The sequence below is a fragment of the Homarus americanus genome, unplaced genomic scaffold, assembly GCF_018991925.1.
Source record: "Homarus americanus isolate GMGI-L3 unplaced genomic scaffold, GMGI_Hamer_2.0 scaffold21914, whole genome shotgun sequence".
In the NCBI taxonomy this organism is placed as follows: domain Eukaryota; kingdom Metazoa; phylum Arthropoda; class Malacostraca; order Decapoda; family Nephropidae; genus Homarus; species Homarus americanus.
The window spans coordinates 3413973-3435513 of NW_024719665.1; the positions used below are offsets into that span (position 1 = coordinate 3413973).

The 21541-nt window shown below is 37.0% G+C and overlaps 3 protein-coding genes across 6 annotated transcripts in view; 2 read left to right on the top strand and 1 right to left on the bottom strand.

Annotated features, from left to right (window-relative positions):
* The first annotated feature begins 349 nt into the window (after positions 1-349).
* LOC121860217 lies at positions 350-1509 on the top strand. The gene is made up of 2 exons (XM_042357299.1): positions 350-753; positions 969-1509. Exons 1-2 carry the CDS (start codon positions 374-376, stop codon positions 1294-1296), a joined length of 708 nt encoding a protein of 235 aa, XP_042213233.1. The 5' UTR covers positions 350-373; the 3' UTR covers positions 1297-1509.
* A 7486-nt stretch (positions 1510-8995) lies between these two features.
* On the bottom strand, positions 8996-18759 carry LOC121860218 (protein chibby homolog 1-like). 3 transcript variants are annotated; one of them, XM_042357301.1, is made up of 4 exons: positions 18675-18759; positions 13328-13579; positions 10614-10732; positions 8996-10317 (listed from the first exon to the last, which is right to left on the bottom strand). In XM_042357301.1, the coding sequence occupies exons 2-4, from the start codon at positions 13512-13514 to the stop codon at positions 10252-10254; spliced, it is 372 nt and encodes a 123-aa protein (XP_042213235.1). In that variant the 5' UTR covers positions 13515-13579; positions 18675-18759; the 3' UTR covers positions 8996-10251. The 3 variants fall into 3 exon arrangements, with proteins under 3 accessions (XP_042213235.1, XP_042213234.1, XP_042213236.1); XM_042357300.1 differs by having other exon boundaries at positions 18687-18749; XM_042357302.1 differs by having other exon boundaries at positions 8996-10415; positions 18687-18749.
* Positions 18760-18937: 178 nt separating this feature from the next.
* Positions 18938-21541, top strand: part of LOC121860220 — a 37071-nt gene continuing 34467 nt past the window's right edge. For both annotated transcript variants that reach the window (XM_042357304.1, XM_042357303.1), the window contains exons 1-2: positions 18938-19101; positions 21247-21383. In XM_042357304.1, the coding sequence (XP_042213238.1) occupies positions 19026-19101; positions 21247-21383 (213 nt within the window). In that variant the 5' untranslated portion in view covers positions 18938-19025. The remainder of the gene's footprint in view (positions 19102-21246; positions 21384-21541) is intronic.

Here is a 21541-nt window from a genome sequence, read left to right on the forward strand (position 1 = left end):
CATATCACTTGGCATGGTCTAATCAACCAATAAGAGCTTGACCAAAGTGTTGTTGTGAATACGGGATCAACAGTAGGTATTACTTCTGTCACCACTAACACGACGCAACAGCGCTTAACTACTCGCGGCCAAATAATCGCCCTCCGAGAAGAAGGCCTTATTTGCCATCGCAGGACGACTTGCTGTTTCGACTTCAACTGTGAAGAGGTGGATCAGGAGATATGCCGATACAGGTATTTTAACTGATTTGACTATGTATGAAATTTTCAGATTGAACCGGGATATAAACAATATCTAAGATATTTATTTTTATATAAATGATATAATAATGCAAATTTTATAATGTAAATGTTATGTTTTTTTGTTAAAGGTTATGAGTGTATGCCATAGCATTAATGGCATACCAAGTTATGACACAGGAGATCAAAAAACACTATTGTGTCTATTTTCAGAAAGAAGACCACGCCCCCGACTGACTACTAGGGATGAGGATGCCGCCATCAGAGAGGCGTTACACTTAGACATCTGTGCACAGACTGTCAGGTCACATTTGCATGAGGCGGTCATACAAAACAGAGTCCCTGCAATAAAGGAACGGCTAACTTACCAACACCGCAATGGTCGCCTCCAGTTTGCCCAGCAATATGTGGGGGAAGACCTGGAGTTTTGGTCGCGAGTAGTCTTCACAGATGAGAAGACTTTTGCCAGTACTAACCACGGTAAAATTCATTTGTGGCGGCCAAATCGCATGAGGTAAGTGAACTTAACATATTAACAAGTCCGTAATGATTAAAATAAGATTTAGACCATATTTGTCGATATAGCCGTAAGACATTGAACAGCTCATTATACATTTTCAAATAAAAGTCTTCAAGATTATTGCATAATATTAAAAAAAAAAAATCCAAGTATTATACTACAAACTTAACATAAGATGTATATTTGTTTCGTATTTTCCCTTCCTGCAGATACAACAGGGCCCACATATACGAGGTGGCTAGAAGTGGGCATGTGACGCTGAACATGTGGGGCTACATATCCCAGCACGGTATGGGAGATATTTTCCTAATTCCTGGGAGGTTTACGGCAAATAAATGCCATACATCGTGCGGAATCAGTTCCTCCCTTCAATTTAGGAATGCAATTTCCTATTCCCTGTTGGACCAATTACCCGGTACTTTTATTCATGATAGATGCCCCATCCACACTGCCAGAGCAGTGAGTCAGTGTTTGACGGGCAGCAACACTTCAGGCTCTTGGAATTGCCGAGCAAAGGAGCGACATGAATCCCATTGAAAATATCTGGGCAAATCTAGTCAATTCCTGGGAGCCCGAGTTTGAGAGGAAGCCGAACCAACTGTTCTACCACGTGACAAGGCAGTGAGAGATTTATAGAAACAAACCTGAGCTTGTTACAAATAACGTATCTTCTATGCAGCGGAGGCTGCAAGCTGTAATTGATAAGGAGGGTGAATGGACCGGTTATTAAACAATATACTGTAAATAATACACCTGTCTGTATTTTAATCCTCGAAAGAAAGAAATGTATTATAAACCTTAAATTTAAATTATGCAATGAAAATAAAGCCATTTGCAATATGATTAAAAAATAAATACAGAAAGTTGGAACAAAAAACCTCCCCCAGGGTGGGGTCGGTGCATCTTTGGCTGACTGTACAGTCCACTGTCTAGTGACAATAAGTTGGATGATGTTACTAATATCCTTCTCACCAATTTATTTCAGGGTTAAATTTACACTGTACCCAATTTGGATCATTATAATTTGGAATTTGGCTGAATTCGTATGTTTTTTAAAAAATTCATAAAAATTTGATTTAAGAATGAATCTAAAATAACCGAGCGGTTCCGAAGTCAAATTATTACTGTAGAAATATATTATGAAATAAATTAAGAGGAGTGAATTATAGGATTACAGTCGAATATGAATTATATTAAGAGTATAGTAGGGTCAGGATATATAGCGACTTTATATAATGATTTTTTTATATCGGGGCTACCAAAATTATCGACCTTTTTCCTATATACAGTTGTACCCCACTTAACGCGGTCAATAGAACCCAGAGGGTCCCGTGTTAAGTGAACAACAGAACATATGGGATTAATTCCAATAGAAACCAGCCCGACCCCCCAAACGCCACTTTTTGAAGACGCATAACTATGTTGTAGTAAAAATAACATCTTAATTTTATGATGGTACATGCACACAATTAATACTTAAGAGAAATAGAGAAATACAGTCGCCAAGTTAATGTCCATTCAAATAATGGACACAACTCCCTCCCCCTCTCACACTACACTCGCTGGCTCTTCCCTCTGAGAAATTTTGGGGGGAAAACCAGGTATAGTAATAAATAATTCCTCAAACTAAAGTTAGGATAATATAATTGACATTGCTGGATTCCTTGTAAGACCAGGAATATTTTGAATACAAATGTCATATATTTTTCACAAAAGATAACATATTTACTCAGAATAAACTTTACATCTAAAATTTGTATGTCTAATGCAAAATCTATGATGTTTATATTCAAAATGATCACCAAATTGTAAGAATTCCAGCAATGTAAATTATATTCTGGCCGGATAATTTGTATGAATTTTATGAGCTAAAACAAATATCTTCAGTTAATAAAAAAAAAAAATATTCTTCACGACACTATCTGTCAATCAAAGTACCCCACCTTGCCTTCCCCCCCTCTTCCAACCGCGCGGTCAGTCCCAACCCTCCCCCCACCCCCCACCAATCCTCCCTTCAAGAGTTTTTAACATTTAGTATTAAATAATACCTCAGATTAAAGTTAGGATAATATAATTGACATTGCTGGATTCCTTGTAAGACCAGGAATATTTTGAATATAAATGTCATATATTTTTCACAAAAGATAACATATTTACTCAGAATAAACTTTACATCTAAAATTTGTATGTCTTATGCAAAATCTATGATGTTTATATTCAAAATGATCACCAAATTGTAAGAATTCCAGCAATGTAAATTATATTCTGACCGGGTAATTTGTATGAATTTTATGAGCTAAAACAAATATCTTCAGTTAATAAAAAAAAAAAATATTCTTCACTGTAACAGATGGTCGGTCGGTCCCTCCCTCTCCCCCACCCCCCCACCAACTGTCTCACCAGATGTGTGGGAAAACCAGAATATTTACCTTTCAGTAATAAATAATACCTCAAACTAAAGTTAGGATAACATAATTGACATTGCTGGATTCCTTGTAAGACCAGGAATATTTTGAATATAAATGTCATATATTTTTCACAAAAGATAACATATTTACTCAGAATAAACTTTACATCTAAAATTTGTATGTCTAATGCAAAATCTATGATGTTTATATTCAAAATGATCACCAAATTATAAGAATTCCAGCAATGTAAATTATATTCTGGCTGGGTAATTTGTATGAATTTTATGAGCTAAAACAGGCAGTCAGGCAGGGTGGCGGGTGGGGCGAATCTAAACATAGCTCTCGAGCCGGACACTCACCGCTTATATGTGGAAAAAACCCGCGTTAAGTGAAAGTTCAGCTCTGGCGAGGCACCGCGTATATGGTAAAACGCGCTAAGTGAAACCACGTTAGGCGGGGTAATACTGTACTAAAGTGATAATTTTTTTTGTTTTTTCGCAAGGGAAATCTGGCAGGAAATATTTCAAATTTATCACTCCTACCAATACTATCAAAATTTTTCAGTATACTGTACAGCCACTCTTCGACTTACGACCTATCCGACTTAAGACCACCCGGACATACGACTGCCCCAGTCATACCAAAAAATTTTCAAATCACGTATTTTCGAGTCCCGACGTTAGTGATTGCACTGTGTACAAACAAAATTTTTGTTTGTAATTACATTTAAAATGGCTGGCATGCTTAAAAGTGAGAGTTTTGTGGTGCTGAGAAGAAAAAGAGACAGCCATTTTAGATTTTCTATGTACTGTATTTTCGCATTTTCGACTTACGACCAATTTGACTTACAACCTGGAATTGGGTCCCTAACCTCGTCGTAAGTCGGGGAAAGACTGTGTAGCGATAAATTTATTTACAGTGACTCACAACTTACATGGGGTTATGTTCCTGGGACCTCACAGAAAGCCAAAAACCATAGAAAGTCTGAAACACTCCTAAAAATCCCCTAAATAGCCCCAAAAATCTGAGTTGAATTTTTTTTTAGCTCGTGCAAAATTTATGATGTACTGTATACGTATATTAAATTATTCGCTGTCTTGCAAGGATTCCAGCAATGCAATTTATATTCTGCTAACTTTAGTCTGTTACATTTTATAAGATAAAAACTTTAAGCATAAAACTACTTTCAAACTGACAGCCCCTTAGGGACAGTCAGATTACAGCCCATGGAGGCAGTGGTACTACACTCAACTGTCATTTATTTTGTTCCTGAGCTGGGTGGACTGTAGGCAACTTCTGAATCCACTCCACTGCCATACACCAACAAGTCATATCACCCTAAAACTACAGGTGGTACCTCTCTAGTCCGGCATTCTGTGGTCCGGAAACTCCCGTGGTCCGGAACGATTTTAGTTTGTCCAATAGGTAGATAGGCAGCTTTTTATCTGAATTATTATTATTATTACAGGAGTATTAAATTTTTGCCCCTCAGGCCCCAATGTGGGTCAGTGACCTATGCCCGGGTGGGCTAATCCCCATAAAAAAAAACAACAACAACAAAGCCGCGGGAAATTAAGGTTTTGTTTACATCCGGCAGTTCGGCTGCTCTCTCTCTGCTTGTCTATACAGACTACAACATTTAACCCTTCAATATATATGAGCAGTAAATAAGTGTTGCTTTCATGTTCTTATGTAATGACGATATGTTTTCACATGTGTGCACTTACATACTTTTTTTTATCATTAATGGTTGGCTACTTGTATTGTTCCATTTATTAACATTACAGGTACTTCAAACAACCATATTAATTTTTTTACATTAATTTTACTACAGCAATCAGGGTCTTATTTTCTTCAGTTTTATATGTACTGTAGAACCAATCAGTCACTGGTTTTGTAAGCTTTAACAAAAACAATGCCGGCAGCCGTCTCGTCTCTCGTGTGTTTTAATATTCCACGTATTATTAATAAATTGTATTGTTAATTTTGCACACACAAACATTAATTCAATAAAAACAAATTCAGAACATTAATTAAAATATATATGAACAGTAAATAAGTGTTACTTTCATATTCTTATGTAAAGTAAAGACGATATGTTTTCACGTGTGCGCACTTACATACAGGTAGTTCTGCTATAACGCGATAATTGTGTTCTTGTAAAATATCGTGTTATAGAAAATCGCGTAATAGAAATAACAGGGCTTATGGAGAAAATAGGGTAAGGTGCAGATTACTCGAAATCGAAAACATTTAGTAGTTAGCCTAACACAAAGGATAGCACAGTCTAAATAAATGTTACATTCATATCTAATAATGAAATCATACAGTAAATGTAACACTTTACTTGATGGGGGAGAAGGGTGATTTTGAGGTTGATAAAATCGAGCTTCTCTTCAAGTGTTATATCCTTTCTTTTACGATCATCACCGGGAATTCTATCACCAGAACGCTTTTTGTTGATATTCTTCTTTACTATATTCACAGTTAATACAGTACCACAAAATTGGAGAAATAGTAAGCAAAAATCGCGTTATAGCAAACAAGCTTTCGCGTTATACAAATATCGTTCCTAATTCATAAATCGCGTTAGAGCAAATTCGCGTTATCAAAACGCGTTATAGCAGAACTCACTAGCAGAACTCACTGTACGCGATCTCTCTTTTTTCTTTACCATTATCGTTAGCTACTTCTATTGTTCCATTTATTAACATTAAATAACATTACTTAAAACAACCATATTAATTTTACTACAGCTGCAACCAAGGTCTTATTTTCTTCAGTTTTATATGTAGAACCAGTCAGTCACTGGTTTTGTAATCAACGAAAACAATGCTGTCTCATTTCCTTGTGTTTTAATATTCTACGTATTATTAATGAATTGTATTGCTCATTTTGCACACAAACATCAATTCAATCAAAAAGACTTTCAGTAATAAACAATAATTAATCTTTTGTACATAAGAGAAATGACGCTGTTTACAGATTGTGCCCGTCGTCTGAATGTTGGTGGGCCGTTCAAACCCGTCGAAATTCGAGTTTCCGCTGTCAGAATTTTTAAATGTGTTGTTTTTTTTGTGTTCAAATAGAAAACGTTGAATTAAAAACTCGCGAAATTTGAGAAGCTACTGTACGACATTTAACCCTTCAATATGTCTTCAAAGAGACCATGAAGCAGAGAAAGTGGTGCAAGTGCTTCCAAGCCAAGTCACTATCTATCCAGGAAAAGGGTGAATTTCCATGGTCCGGCACCGGTCAGGTCCCGAGGTTGCCGGACTAGAAAGGTACAACCTGTATAAGAAATGATATGAAAGGCAGATGCTTTCAACTTAATGCAGTGTTGCACAGCAACCTTGTCAACTTCAACTTTACCTTGTTTACTGTATACTATAGACAGGCAAGGGGAGATTCAACAAAAGTTTAAGGGATCTCCAAGTACATTACTCAATTTAGTGTTCATATCTGAAGGTAGCATATGCCTGCTCCACTAAAGGTCACAGCATCAAGTTAAAGAAGCCACAAATACAGGAAATTGTCAGAGCTAACATCTTTGGAGTAAGAATTGTGAACTCTTGTAATACCTAACAGTGTTGTGACAGTACAGGTACTGAGTGTGAGCTCATTTAAGACTCGACCTGACTAACACTGGTATGTGTTCAGGTGTATTCAAGAGCCATGGTAGGTGTTCAAGTGTGTTCAAGAGCCAGTATATGCACAGTGGAATTTGCCTAACGTAAGTTGCAAAAGGGTGTTAAAACCTAACTAACATCAAGACTAATGTCAATGAGATCTGTTAGCTATGGGACAGGATTAGTATTAGAGAGGGGACTGAAGTTAGCTCAATTGTAAGAGTAAGAAATAGCTGAAGTTGCTGCCTTTTTATTTTTCAGGGATTAGCCCACCCGGGCACAGGTCAATGACCCACATTAGGGCCTGGGGGACGATTATGATAATGACAATGATGATGATGATAATTAATAAAAAGAAAAAAATATACATACAATTTATAATTATAATACTGTAATAATAAGTATAATAAAAAATATAAAAAAAAGAAAAAAATATCAAGAGTGAGTTACAATATACTTATGTTGTGTTGTCAAAGTAAGAGAAACATTTGAAACCCTGCAATTGTGTGTAAATGAGGCAAAGTCATATCAGCAACCTGATTTAGTCACAGTATTTGCGATGCCATATGGCAGCAGGGTCTACCATTAGACAACACTTATGCTTCCAATATCCTCCCAGGCAGTAGTACCTCCCTATTTGCCCGATTCTGGCGTTTAGCTACAATAAAATACCTGTACGGTGTGCATTTTTTTCTTAGTTACCTTTTTACATGTAATTCTCCAGATTTATCACGTATTTACTGACTTTTTAACTACCGTACTTTTTTTAGGTGAATTGCAAATATAGAGGTACTGTACTTACAAATAAGAATTGGGAACCCAGAGCTGCATTGCTAATATACATCCAGCAGCTATAGTGAGTACTGTACACATTTTAGATCTCAGTTTTGTGTTGCAGGTTTGGGGTGAGTTCCATTTCAAAATAATCAACTCGTCAAGTAAAGTGAAATTCCAATTCAGTACTTGAACATTTGTAATTTATTGTATATTTCCCATTTAAAGGTGAGAGAGAATTTTTGGATTTATAAATGAATCAATTTTAAATCTTTAAGTAAAAACCATTTCCTCATTTCAGTAAACCCAACACTGTTGTACTGTATAGGTTATGATTTTCACATTGGATCTGAAGAATTACTGCCATGCACAGTGTCCTCATTTTTGGGGTTATGGAAGTGGCCATCCTAGTCACAGCTAATGTTCCTGGGCTATAGTGTATAAAAGTATATATTAATATCTGGTGGGTTTCTATTAAAAATATTAAAAAATTTTAGCCAGATGTGCTGAAAGGAAATATAAGTGTGTTTAACTAACATAATTTGTGTGTGTTAACATAATTTGTGTGTGTAGCAGCATCAGTGTTATTTGGCTTTCTTGTGTAAACATTGCCTCCCAGATTGTGTGTTTTATCCACAATATCATTGGTACATTACCATCACTATGGGTCTAAAGTGTGTTACATGCACAGTGAGCCTGACATAAAGAAATAAAATTAGGCAGGCAAAGGCAACCTTTCCTCAGTCATGGACCACATTACAATTTAGATATTTTTCTGTGGGCTAACCCAGCGAAATTTATATAATACCTAACCCAAAACGGGCGGATCAAAGCATCTCAAAGGGTGGAGGGGGGGTAAAGAAATGGAACATGGAGAAGCCACCCATTTTGGGGGCCACTGTAAAGCACCACCCTCCTAATTTTTTTTTTTAAATCTGACCAATTTCATCGGCATTTTGAGGCCACTTTGAAGTCATGTGCACTTGATATTAAGCGATATTCTGAGGTCAATAGTAATTACTTTTTACTATACAAGAATGCTTGAGTACAATACTACTGTACTACATTAAAGAAAAAGTATTGACATTTTCTGATGAAATGTGGGGTTTCAGACCCCAAGGACCCCCCTGGATCTGCCCCTGCCAAAGTAATGTTAATACTGTATTAGCACAGATAGTGAAACAGTTTATCATCACATGCACCTTACGATATTTTAAGTTTGTAATCACAGTCTTTTTCCATCATAATTTTTTTTAGTAAAATGTTAATGTTTCTTGGCATTTAACAGAAGACGAATGAAGTAATCTGTGAGTGAATATGTTGATTTTTCCTACAGTTAAATAATATTTATTATAAGACACCCACCACAATACAGTAATGTCAATGTTAATCTTGGCACATGAAGAACTACAATGAAACAACCTATAGGCACATCTATTTATTTTACAATATATACGTATATATATACTATATATTCACACAGTATATGCCCATGGAGAGACCTAATTATACAAGAATAAATAGATAGAACAGAGAGCCAGGCATGAAGGATGAGGTACTATGGAGAGAGAGAATTTGTCAACAAGGAAGAGACCTTTGACCCGTGTGACCACCACCTGTGACCCCACTTAGACTTACCCAACCTTAGTTAATTCCCAAGTGACCCACTGCCACATAGCAGTTAATCCATCAAACAGATCGTGCCGAACGTGGCCCGCAAACTCACACAAGTTAAAATTTTTATATTGTTGACTATATGTACTTATTTCACTGTTACATTTTCAAAGTTACTTACTCTTAGGTGATGAAACAGTAATGAATTGTGTGTGAATATTATTCTTTAAATAAATATTGCTTTACTCACCATAAACTGGTTACATTTATCTGAACCCCGGGCCACATTAAATAGAATTTCTCAATCAATTCGCAGGCTGCGGGTTGCCCATGCCTAAGATTAGGTATTGCTTAATTTACAAAAACTACATAGTGTTGATTTAATGACTTGTCTATTCTTTGTTTGGAAGTCATAAGGTACAGTGGCATCAAATTGGAAACTAACTCGACCTTATAACATTATTTGATATGACAGAAGTTTCCCCTTCTTATTATTAAATGAATAATGTTAGCGACCAATAGGAACATCCCCCCCATATTTATATTATTAATCAAGTCTGTTTTTGTCTCTGTTTTTTAATGCCTAACTCCAATAAATAAGGGGGACCACCTGTACCTCTACTCTCTCATTCTGATTGACAGTTGCCATAGCCCAGGAGTTAACTGGGAAACACCTAAGTGCACAAGTTTAGCTCACAATAAATTGGTGTCATATAAAATTCTGTTTAATAACTATGCATCACTAAACTAACTAAACCTAAATATCCTCAACAATTTCAACTTAAACAATTCTCATTGTTTCAAGGAGGTGAGGGTCATAGGTGAGACCTGGTTCAGAAAACTGGAACATTCACAAGTCTGGCAGGCTCTCATTACCAATATTTGTATGTACTGTAGTATTTAATAAAAATACTTAATACTATAAGATACAGACTGAAAACTTGACATAAGTGCACCAGTTAGGATATAAACATTTAAAACAGGTACTATGACAGTAGAATATAAACAAACTCATCACCACAATGCATGGCTGGTATAACTTACACCTAATTTCACTGGACATTTCTTTATCTTGATTTCAACCGGCTGATCTCCTTATCTTTGATTAGAGTATCTGCAGATTTTTCTGTGAGCTGAAAAAAATGAAGTACTGTACAGTATAGTACTTTTCACAATGGTTCCTGAAACCACGACAGTACTATTTTCCTCCAGACTCAAGAAGGTGGGTATTCTGAAATATATTGATCACTTATAGCAACATATTATCCATCAGGATATTTTCCCCTGCTGTAAAGCACTGACAAGCTTTTACCTATAAGATACTTGACAGTGATATGTCTTACTGATCTTTTAGGCCATAAAATGTTGAGACTCAAACTTTATTATTCTTTACAATTTAGAAGCTAATAAAACATAATAAAAATCTCACCATATCAAGCAGAAGCTCCACCTTGAGTTTCAACAAGTTGTTTTCCTCTAGCAGAGTCTGGTTCTCTTGACGAAGTCGTGCGACCTCACGGCTACTTACACGACCTTTTGATCCCCCTTCTGAAATACAGGGTGTGCCATAAACACCTGATGGTTTTTTAAATATAAAAACCAGCCTACCCACTAGGTGGCACTTCCATACTAATGGTCATCACGCACAGCAGTGTTTGAAGTTTAGTTGGACATGGGAAAGTATCTAAATGTGTTAATAAATCTTTCTAGTTTGCATTGTAATGTTATTTCGTTTAAAAAACTGCCAGGTGTTTAAGGCGCACCCTGTATTATTGATTTAAATGCAAAACAATGAAGTTTATCATGTTAACACATTAGTGGAATGATGAATATTTTGTCATCCATAAAACTCAGGTTAACGTTCCGATGACGAAAATATCGTTTTCGAATTCAAAACCTCGCCAAAAATCTATTTATCACTTGATTTTCGTGGTTCAAGTCTCAAAAGGCACACCATTGTCTTCCCTTTCTCACCACACAACTGTGGTGGATGTGAGGTGTTGGAATAACTGACCTGTGAGCTTGCAAGCATCAGTGTGTCCTAAGGATTTACAGCACACTGACGCTACTCGCTTTTTTGTGATATTCACTTGTATTTTTGTATGCTGGTGTTAGATACAACTTCATTTGTATAATAGTCTTGTAGAGCAATCATTTGTTAAGAAATATACATATGAAGAATGAAATTCGATGGAAAATATCAGAAAAAATGCAAGCATTTACGCTACAATTGTCGCCAGCTGAGCACGCCCTGCCCACCTTGGGTGGTGGTGGCATGCGCCCGGTGGTGTTAATCATGCTGTACAGTATATTAAAATTGAAGGATTGAAATAAGAATTCCTATTTTATTAGAGGGGAAAATTCATACCACTAAAAGGCAGAGTTTTCCTTCATCAGAGAACTGTGACAAGATTAGCATCTAAATAAACCATTGGTTTTCTTTGGAAGAAGTTTGGCTTCAAGTAAGGAATGAAGTGAAGCAAACCACCATGACTGGAGTGTGGAGGATTCTGTGGAAGGAATGTGTTCACAATTTCTAGGGGTTTGTAAACCTGTCCTCAGAAGTGGCAGGATTAAGTCATTCTAGGCCAAAATGTTGGGTTTGTGGATTTGGAGGAAAAAAACAAAGGTGGAGCTTCTTGAATCCCATAGAGAAGAAATGGATTTGTTGGAAGTAACAAAGAAGAAGAACCAGGAAGTGGAAGAGGAAGAAATTGCCGTGGGACCACATCAGCCGACAACCACGAAACTGGCTACCTTTTTCACAATCGCTGATCAACTGGCCCAGGCAGCAGTAGATATGGACCCACACCTGGAGTGAAGTTTCAAGTTTGGGAGGGCATTAATAGCTACTTTGGCTACCTACAAGGTGATCTACAAGGAGAAACAGCATGCAATGAAACAGACTACCTTAGCACAATATTTTAGGATCTCTTCCCTTAAAGTGCCTCCAGTATATCCTTTTCTGCTAGCATAGATATCCAAATGCCTACTCCCTACTGCACTAGTACACCTGCAAGTGCAATGACTAGTGTGCCTGGTAACCCGGATGAGTCACCCTTCTTTCCACTTGACATGACTCTGCCAGTTCATGACCTTGATGATCCCCACACCATCAGCCTTTACTGGTGAGTACTCATTTATACTGCATATTTTTATTAAAATATATTTATATTTAATCATATTAATGGTTGTTTATGTATTGCTTGTGTGTGCTATGTCAGTTAGTGAGAGAATGGTTAGGTATTGGGGTCTTGGGACCGGGTTGGGGACCTATCCCCCCCTTTGTATGAGGTTCACTTTGAATGCCATTGTTTGGGAACACGTCCCTCATTTAAAGCGAGGGAATACTTTACATTAGTCCCCGAGTGCTGGATTAATTAAGCCACAGTGATATCGTTAGTGAGACTGAAACCGTTATTCGGATGTGTTTATCAGTAGGAAGGCAAACTGTTCAAAACAACAGCCAGCCTATTACACTAACACAGCTTGGTTTATTATGTTCATTATAATTTAGTTCAGTAAAATAATCTACTTGTGATAAACTCTCTGTAAGTTCAGTTGTTTTATATTTAAGAATCTTTTTTGCAGCTCTGAAAGCTTCTAGAATCTTGAACCTTAGCTATATCTATTTTTTTTATCATATTCGCCACTTATCAGCTTACTAGGCGTTTGGGCTGCTTTCTAGTCTGTGTATCCAAACATGATGCATAAAAAGTTTTAAAATGTCTCATATAATGTAACAATAATCATAATACGTAATAAAAGTGCCCTACAAGTGCTAAGTTTCCACCACATCAAAATAGTGTCAGTCACCATTCACATGACTGAACGATAATGCCATTGTTATTTGTAAGTAACCACAGAATTTGCAGAAAATCATCTCAATGTGCCAGTGTACCTTATGACTAAAGAAAATACTATATAGAGGAATACTGTATTGCCTGCTTTACACAATGTTGATAACAATAATACAAGTTACTATATTTTACACTAAGAAAGTCAAGGAAATCAGACATTTCACATAAACCACATTCCAGTGAGGTTAAAGGAGATGGAAGGTTCACAGTGATCACTGGAAGTGTTAAGACCAACAAAATTTTAACAATGACTTCATAGTTTTCATTCTGATATTTTACTTACCTGACACCCATTCTCCATCTTCAAATGTTGCATTTTGTCCACCAATGTTTAGCCTAATCTTGCTGAAATCATGAGACAGATCTTGGCCAACCTTGTCAGATTCTCTTCTTAGACTTGAAAGTGACACCGATCTTCTGGGAGGAGATTTCCCTGGTGAGAAACTGCGGCTTAACAGATTTAAGGGCATGTTGACAGTTCTTCTGACTTATAAGATGTTTTTGAGTTATAACCACATCATTAGGCTCCTCCAATCTGCAACAGATAATCAATTATTCAAATTAATAAATTCTGGTAAATATTCGTTTAATGACTGTGGCTCCTTTTTGTTAAGTGAATAGGTATTTTTGGGGGTACATTTAGATGTGCATTACTCAAATCTGACTTTAATTTTCTGGCCATATGAGTGACTTATGTAAAAAATAATATATATTTTTTTTTTTACAAAATTCACTCAATTGCACAAGAAATGAAGGTCATATTTGAATAAAACACACCAAATACAAACACACACAAAACTATTCTCATAACAATTTCAACTTCTAAATCACTGTTGAAACCTAACTTAACCTATCCTAACCAAACCAAACCTACCGAACCTAACCTGCCGTAGCCATTAAACGAATAATAACCTAAATTCCATCTGTCTTCATACTCTAGTGCTGATCTTTAATATTTCCAACAATAGTACTGTATAGACTGACTTCAACAGATGGTGTAAAATTTGATGCATCAAGTAATATTTTACTTCTGTCCTCTTTGCCACTGATCGGCTCATTAGGTGCTTGGGTGTTGGTCATGTCTCTGTTACACACTGTTGGCAAGTACTGGGCATGCACCGGCTCCTGAATATATCGGAACCTGCTCCAGTGTTGGTTAAGTCTGGCCTTGAATGAGCTCACACTCGGTGCCATCACAACACTCTTTGGCAGATTCTTCCAAGAGTTCACAATTCTCACTCCAAAAAAGTTTCCCCTCACAGTTTTATGGACTTGTGGCCTCTTCAACCTTGAGCTGTGATCCTTTGTGGGGCGGACGTCTGCCAGCTCCAGGTATGTACATTCGACTGAGTAGTGCCCCCTGAGATGTTTATACACTTTGATTAGATCGCCCTTGCCCATCTGTAGTATAAGCTAGGTAACTGCAGGCACTCTAATATATCTGGGTAACTGAGGTTTTGTAGAGTGTGCACCAGTCTGGTAGCCCTACTTTGGACACTTTCAATCAATTGACAGTCTGTAGCATACCTTGGGGACCAGACGGGGAAGCACCTCACTCTTGAAGATCGTGACGAGTGACGGACCATCCAGATATCTAAACGACCTTCTTATAAGACCTACTAGTTTCGTTGCTTGATTCACCTTCTCACAATGGCCCGAGAACTTAAGTTCATTGTCGACAAACACACTGCCCTGTGGTAACCCGCTTGTCACAGCTGCACATGACGATTTCGTTCCATTTATCACCACACACTGTTTGCGGTCATGCAGAAAGTCTCCAATCCATGCTAGGACACTTCCTCAAATCCCGTACCCTTCCAGTTTAATTCTCAGTCTTTCATGGGGTACGCTGTTGAAAACCTTGGCAAAATTAGGTAAATATTCTTGATATTTCTGCCTTGTTCTAGAATTTGAGTCCAAACATCCAGTACCTTGAGTAATTGTGTTAAGCAGGATTGTACCGGCATAAAACCATGTTGGCAGTCCTTTACAAGGTTGTTTCGTAGCAGATGTTCTATCATGGCATCTTTTATGATGCTCTCTAGTACTTTACACACTATGTTGGTCAGGTTCACTGGTCAATAATTATTTGTGGAGTGACGATCACCCTTCTTGAATATAGGACTCATATAAGCCATCTTCCAGTCATCAGGGACCTTTTGCTCAACCAGGCATTTGCATAACAGGACCTTAAGGGGGCTCCACAAGCTTGTTACACAGTTTTCTTAACACTCTGGGGTGTACCATATCAGGGCCAGGACTTTTGTGAATCTTTAGCTTTGACAGTTTATTTCTTATAACCTCAAACGTCTTCCCTCATACTCAGGAAGATTGTTCACATCCTCTCTTGTGAACACCGATGACAAGAATTTGTTCAAAGCCTCCGCCTTATGCTGGTCAGAATCTACATAACTACCATCTTCAAGCCGATATGCCTACTTTCAGGTCCGATATGCCTACTCGTGTTTTTAATTTCGACTTTGTACAGTGGGGTATGCTATAACGAACGAATGCTATAACGAACAAGGTTCTAGAACCAATTAGATTCATTATAGCATACCCCACTGTATAGCTTTTGGGTTTGACTTGACCTCACTTGCAATCTGCCTCTGGAACTCCTTTTCAGCCCTTCTACACTCTGACTTTGCTTGGTTCTTGGATCTGGTATACATCATCCTGTCCTGCTCATCATTTGCCCTAGCCCTTGTCTCGAAATAGTGGGATTCCTTCTTAACTTTGCCGACTGCCATATGGTTTATGTGTAGTGGTCTCCTTGTATTCCTGGATGGTTTGATCTTAGTTATATATTTATCGATTGAATGGTTTACTTTACTGGCTATGATATTCAGTGTAGCATCTGCGTTCTTATTCCTTAGTAAGTCAGGCCAGTGTATAATCCTCATCTCCTTCCTCATCCTGTCGCAATTTCCTTTGTAATATTTGAACCTGGACCCGGTTTTGTCATGAACTAAGTAACCGTTAAATCTGAAGGACAACGTTACGTGGTGACTGCAGCCAACTGGGGCTAGGTGTTCCAGCTTGAACACCATACCCTCCTCATTAGTTATGATGAGGTCCAATGGTTTGGGTGTTTGCTTCCCTCTGTAGTGAGTCGGATCTTTAACATGTTGGTATAGAAAATTGTCTCTCAGTTTCTACGAAAAGAGTGGCACGATTATTGAGGTCATTTGGCATGGATTCATTTCTCCAGTCGATGTCGCCATAATTAAAGTCCTCCATGACAAGGAGGTGGCTAGGGTTCTGCACCGTTACATTGTCAATTAAGTCTCTTAAGTTCCTCTGGTTTAATATGCTACAGTTTGGGATCTATAGATACATCCAACAATGTTCATGTTCCCCTTTAGTTTAATTTTACACCACTTTTATTCTTCGAAAATATCCTCTCCCTGCACCCTCACTACCTCCAGAAGATTAACCCAACAGCTGTAAACTGTATCTCTAGAAACTCCTGCAACACACTTTTCAATATTAGCTACACAAAGAGATACATTATAATGTACAGTATATTATATAGCCTGTTGTTTCATCCTTTTTTGGTTCTATGCAAAAAAGGGGAAGATAAGGTGCACATAAATGAAGGATAAACACATCAACGTGGGTTCTTCCTTGCAGAATCAAACTCCTTTGTTTTGTAAAGGAATTGCCTAAGCTGTAAAATCGATTGATTTTCAAATTGTAAATCCCTTTTCAGCTATTATTGTATGGTACCTTTCACCTACTTCTGCTATTTTGTAAATGTCTGTCACAAGCATGACAAATTACAGGAAAAGTTGTATTTACTTCAGTAGAGCAACCAATAAAACTATGTTAAAAGGTCACTTTATATGACCAAATGGTGATTTTGGGTGAAAAAAGAACTGTGATTTTGATTGATCAGCTAAATGGGGAGACAAAACATTTGAGAAAATGGTTGCCCCATACAAAGGCAAAAAAATACAGGTCCCCCAAAATTGTAAGTCCAACTTTAATTTTGATGATACATAACACCCAATCAATTCATGTAATAAATGTTCGGCAAATTTTCACTTGTTGCCACTACAAAATCAAAGTCGAAACTATGTTTTTCCAATGGTTTTGATGTGCTATGAACGAATTTGACCCTCATTTCTGGCACAAATCAATAGTTTCTGAGATAACCCCCCCTTCCCATCTCAGAATTTGGAGATTTGCTATATAAATCGGTATTATTTCATTTGTTGCCACTAAATGAATCTCGGGAATTTTATAGTTGCAATCAGTAGTCCGTAGTCCGATCTTCAAGAGCAAGGTGCTTCCCCACCTGAAGTACTGTCACCCTGTCTGATCCCTGGGATATGTTAGGGGACTGTCAGTTGATGAGAATGTCCAAAGGAAGGCCACCAGACTGGTGCCTGCACCTCAGCTACCCAGAGTGTTTAAAACACCTGCAATTGTCTAGATTATACTACAGACAGGCAAGGGAGGACTTAATTGAGGTGTATAAACATCTCAAAGGGCACTACTAAGTCTAGTGTCCATATCTGGATCTGGCGGACACTCGGCCCTCAAGAGGTAAAAGCTCAAGTCCAGAAAACTGTGAGGGCAAACTTTTTCGGAATGAGAGTCGTGAACTCTTGGGACAACCTGCCAGAGAGTGTTGTGATGGCACCGAGTGTGAGCTCTTTCAAGACAAGACTTGACCAACACTGGAGCAGGTTCAGATACATCCAGGAGCCGGTGCATGACCAGTACTTGCCAACAGCACGTAACAGAGAACCAGTACATGCCCAGTACTTGCCAACAGTACATAACAGAGACGTGACCGATCGCCAAAGTGGCTAATGAGCTGATCAATGATGAATAGGATAAAAAGTAAATTTTAAGACACCTAACTTAACTTGGGAGCTCCACAGTCATTCCATGTTTTGCGTACTGCCACGTACGAACATATAAGAGAAAATGTTAAATATCTTTGGCAAAATTTGACTTTCACACAACTATGGAATCTTGAGAATTTTGTCTTTGCACTCAATAGTTTAGACAATTCTCAGACAGTTTTCTTCTATGTCGTTTCCCTCTCAAATAACATAAAAATTATCTAACCTAACCTAACCTCCCCCGGGTCTATATACCATAAGTCATTTGCAAGGGAAATGACAGAGACCAAAAGTATCTTAGAATTGTCAAAACTACCCATTGCAACTATAAAATTAACTAGATTAGTGTACAGTAGTGACAAGTGAAATAATACCAAATATTCCGACTAATTACCCAGATGTAGCCGGAATTAAGTCAAATGATGGTCCTAGATGAATAAATTGGACTGCTAATCACTTCTCGATTATTATTTGGTGTCAGAAAGTAAAAAAAAAAATGGAAAACTTACTTTAATCTGAATTATGTTGTGTTGTGTTAGGTTAGGTACATACACTCGATCTATTAACTCAGATTAAAGTAAGTTTACCAATTTTTTTGTAACTTTCTGACACCAAATACTAGTCGAGAAGTGATTAGCAGTCTGATTTATTAATTTAGGACCATTAGTTGGCTTCATTCCGGCTACATCTGGGTAATTAGTCGGACCCCTAGTATATACTGTTCCTGTTAATTAGGCCTTAGAGTTGGCAAATATTACTAATCATTATAAACACCTGACCAATCACCAGAGACAGTGTGTGATGAATTGTTTACACTCAACACCAACCACTCGCCTCCCTACCCTCCTGTGTTTGCTCCTTGCTGCCAAACTTCCTCTTTAAATAAAATAAATACTAAAAAATACTACAATTATACTCTATAAAAGTTTATTTATTTAATTTTACTAAATATATAAAAGTAAATTATTTTAGTTACACAATGAATAATATTAATGTGGATTATTATTTTAAATATTTATTGTGAGGTTTGGCACCGTGTTAGTTATCATATGACGAGGGAGCAAGAGTGACGATTAACGACCATTGTCAACTAAACAAGGCAATTATTACCATGCTGGAGTCATTATGATACTACAAGAGTGGTACTGTTTGGCATATATTGGCCTAGTAGTTGGAGGTGGACATGTGCTGGCATATAATGGTGAGTTATGAGGACACTGGGACTAACAGTAAAGACAACATGATCTTCTATTAACATTTCCTGTTTATTATTACTAGCTAAACTTTATATAATTAATCATAACCTCCAATAAACAGATATAATGTCTTGTTAGTAATGAGAACTTGGTTATTTAATGGATAATTGATCTTAATCTGTAGCCCTCACTGACCTTATGTTATGTAGCAGTGAGAAAATGTCAATTAACACCCACCTGATTTAATACAATCTAGTACTGTACTTATTTAGTATTATTTTAAGTTCCCATAACACAGGAATCTTAGGAATTTTAGTTTAGTCAATTTTAAAACATTTTCTACATTTCCCATGCAAACGACTTACGGTCCGACTAATTACCCAAATGTAGCCAAATGAATAAATAAATCGGACTGCTAATCACTTCTCGACTAGTATTTGGTGTCAGAAAGTCACAAAAAAATTGGAAAACTTAATTTAATCTGAGTTGTGTTAGGTTAGGTTAGGTTAGATCAGATCAGATTAGATTAGGTTAGGTTAGGTCAGGTCAGATCAGGTCAGATTAGGTTAGGTTAGGTTAGGTTAGGTTAGGTTAGGTTGGGTTGGGTACATGCACTCGATCTATTAACTCAGATTAAAGTAAGTTTTCCATTTTTTTGTGACTTTCTGACACCAAATACTAGTCGAGAAGTGATTAGCAGTCCGATTTATTCATGTAGGACCATTATTTGACTTCATTCCGGCTATATTTGGCTACATTTGGGTAATTAGTCGGACCCAACGACTTATGCTGTATATGCCAGTTAGGAGGTTAGGTTTTAAGGTCATTTGCTAGGGAAACGTCATAAAAAAGTGTCTTAGAATTGTCTAATCTATAGATTGCAAAGATAAAAAGTAATTTCTGGGAACAGCACTACCACCAGAAGTTGTTCAATTTCATAAATTATTTCCACAGATGTTCTTATCACAATAGTAAGTACCGGATATTATAAAAGAGGCGACAGGGTAAAACACAGTGAAAACTGATCATATGACACTAAAATGATTTCTGAACTTGCTTTGTATGTGAAAAAATTAATTGTACAGGGTATAGGTAATTATTGGTTTTAGCGTTTTTTTTTTTTTACTTGAAAACCTATTTTTGTGTGTATTTTAGTGAGTTTTATTCCAGTATAACCTTCATTTCCTTGGAAAATTAGTGGTTTTCAGGGAAATGATGATTTTGAATTTCCACAGTAACTTAAGATTTCCCATGGAAATGAAGGTCAAATTTGCCGGAAAAACACCCAAATACACCAGATAAACCTTACCCAACCTTACCTGATCTTAAGAATGAAAGGGTTAAATTAGGTTAAATGTGCTGTAACTCATTAAGTGTAGGTGGTTACATTCTGTTAGGCACACAGTCCCAAGGTAGGTAGATACCAGGTAGCCTCACGCAGGCCCATAGCAATTCACTAATTGGCAACTCTACTCTCGAGATCGCTAAGCCACGCCCCTTTTGCTACTTCATGCGTTTGTAATATTGAGGTATTATTATCTGCTTCTACCGTTTGATGTAACTAAGTGGGCGGAGCTTAATAAGTGATGTCATCGCTAGCCAATCAGCGACGCTGGATGAAATCCAGCGGTCGCAAGTAAGATATATTAATTTTATATATTTAATCAGTGGCTCCAATTAAAATAAAACAAAAAATCTCCATTCCATACATTTATTGTACAGCTTTTAATACCAGCATAAGCCTTCAAAATTACGTAAATAAAAAGTTCATTTTTATTTTCATTAGAGTAGATCCTATGGGAGTGAGGCTACCAGGTATCTACCTACCTTCCACAGTCCAGCCATTATTAGAAAAGGGCATTTTATTATTAACTTATTACCTGTAGTTGGTATATATCCCTGTATATTGTAGTTAAGGAATGCAACCCAATACCCTGTAGTTCCTAGTCAATAACTATTGTTCAGTTGTGCACAACCCTAGGTGTTCCTGACAGTACTACACATGCCATGATCTGTACTTGTGCTACCTTCTCTTAAGATCCTAATTTTGCAGATTTATCATTTAATAACTCGGTAATTTTTACTGGAGTATTTTACTCATTTGTACTCGGGCTTTTTGTTTAATGCTAATATGATAACCTTTCTTTCAGATAACCCATTGATAATAAAAAACACAGGCCCGGTGGTCCTTGACATGCCAATATGGTTTTCTGCTGTCCTTACTGATTATGAAGATGGAGAACAACTGTCATGGTATTGGTCAGATAATCTCTTTCATGAAGAGTATGTAAGTATTTATTAACAGTGTAACAGGTGGTTTGTGTTTATTGGCATGGATGATCTTTTATGAGATGCTGATGTTTTGAGAAACAGACGTATTTTTTTATTTATTTATTTATTTTTTTACGGGGCCTGAGGCAAAAATGTAATAATGATAATATTAAT

What these genes read in the sequence shown, in the direction of transcription:
- LOC121860217 (XM_042357299.1), top strand. Translation starts at nt 374, where the DNA reads ATGAGTGTATGCCATAGCATTAATGGCATACCAAGTTATGACACAGGA. An exon ending in TGGCGGCCAAATCGCATGAG is followed by an intron (nt 754 to 968) that starts GTAAGTGAACTT and finishes CCCTTCCTGCAG; the next exon opens with ATACAACAGGGCCCACATAT.
- LOC121860218 (XM_042357301.1), bottom strand. Translation starts at nt 13,514, where the DNA reads ATGCCCTTAAATCTGTTAAGCCGCAGTTTCTCACCAGGGAAATCTCCT. An exon ending in AGATGGAGAATGGGTGTCAG is followed by an intron (nt 10,733 to 13,327) that starts GTAAGTAAAATA and finishes CCTGTATTTCAG; the next exon opens with AAGGGGGATCAAAAGGTCGT. An exon ending in TGGAGCTTCTGCTTGATATG is followed by an intron (nt 10,318 to 10,613) that starts GTGAGATTTTTA and finishes CATTTTTTTCAG; the next exon opens with CTCACAGAAAAATCTGCAGA.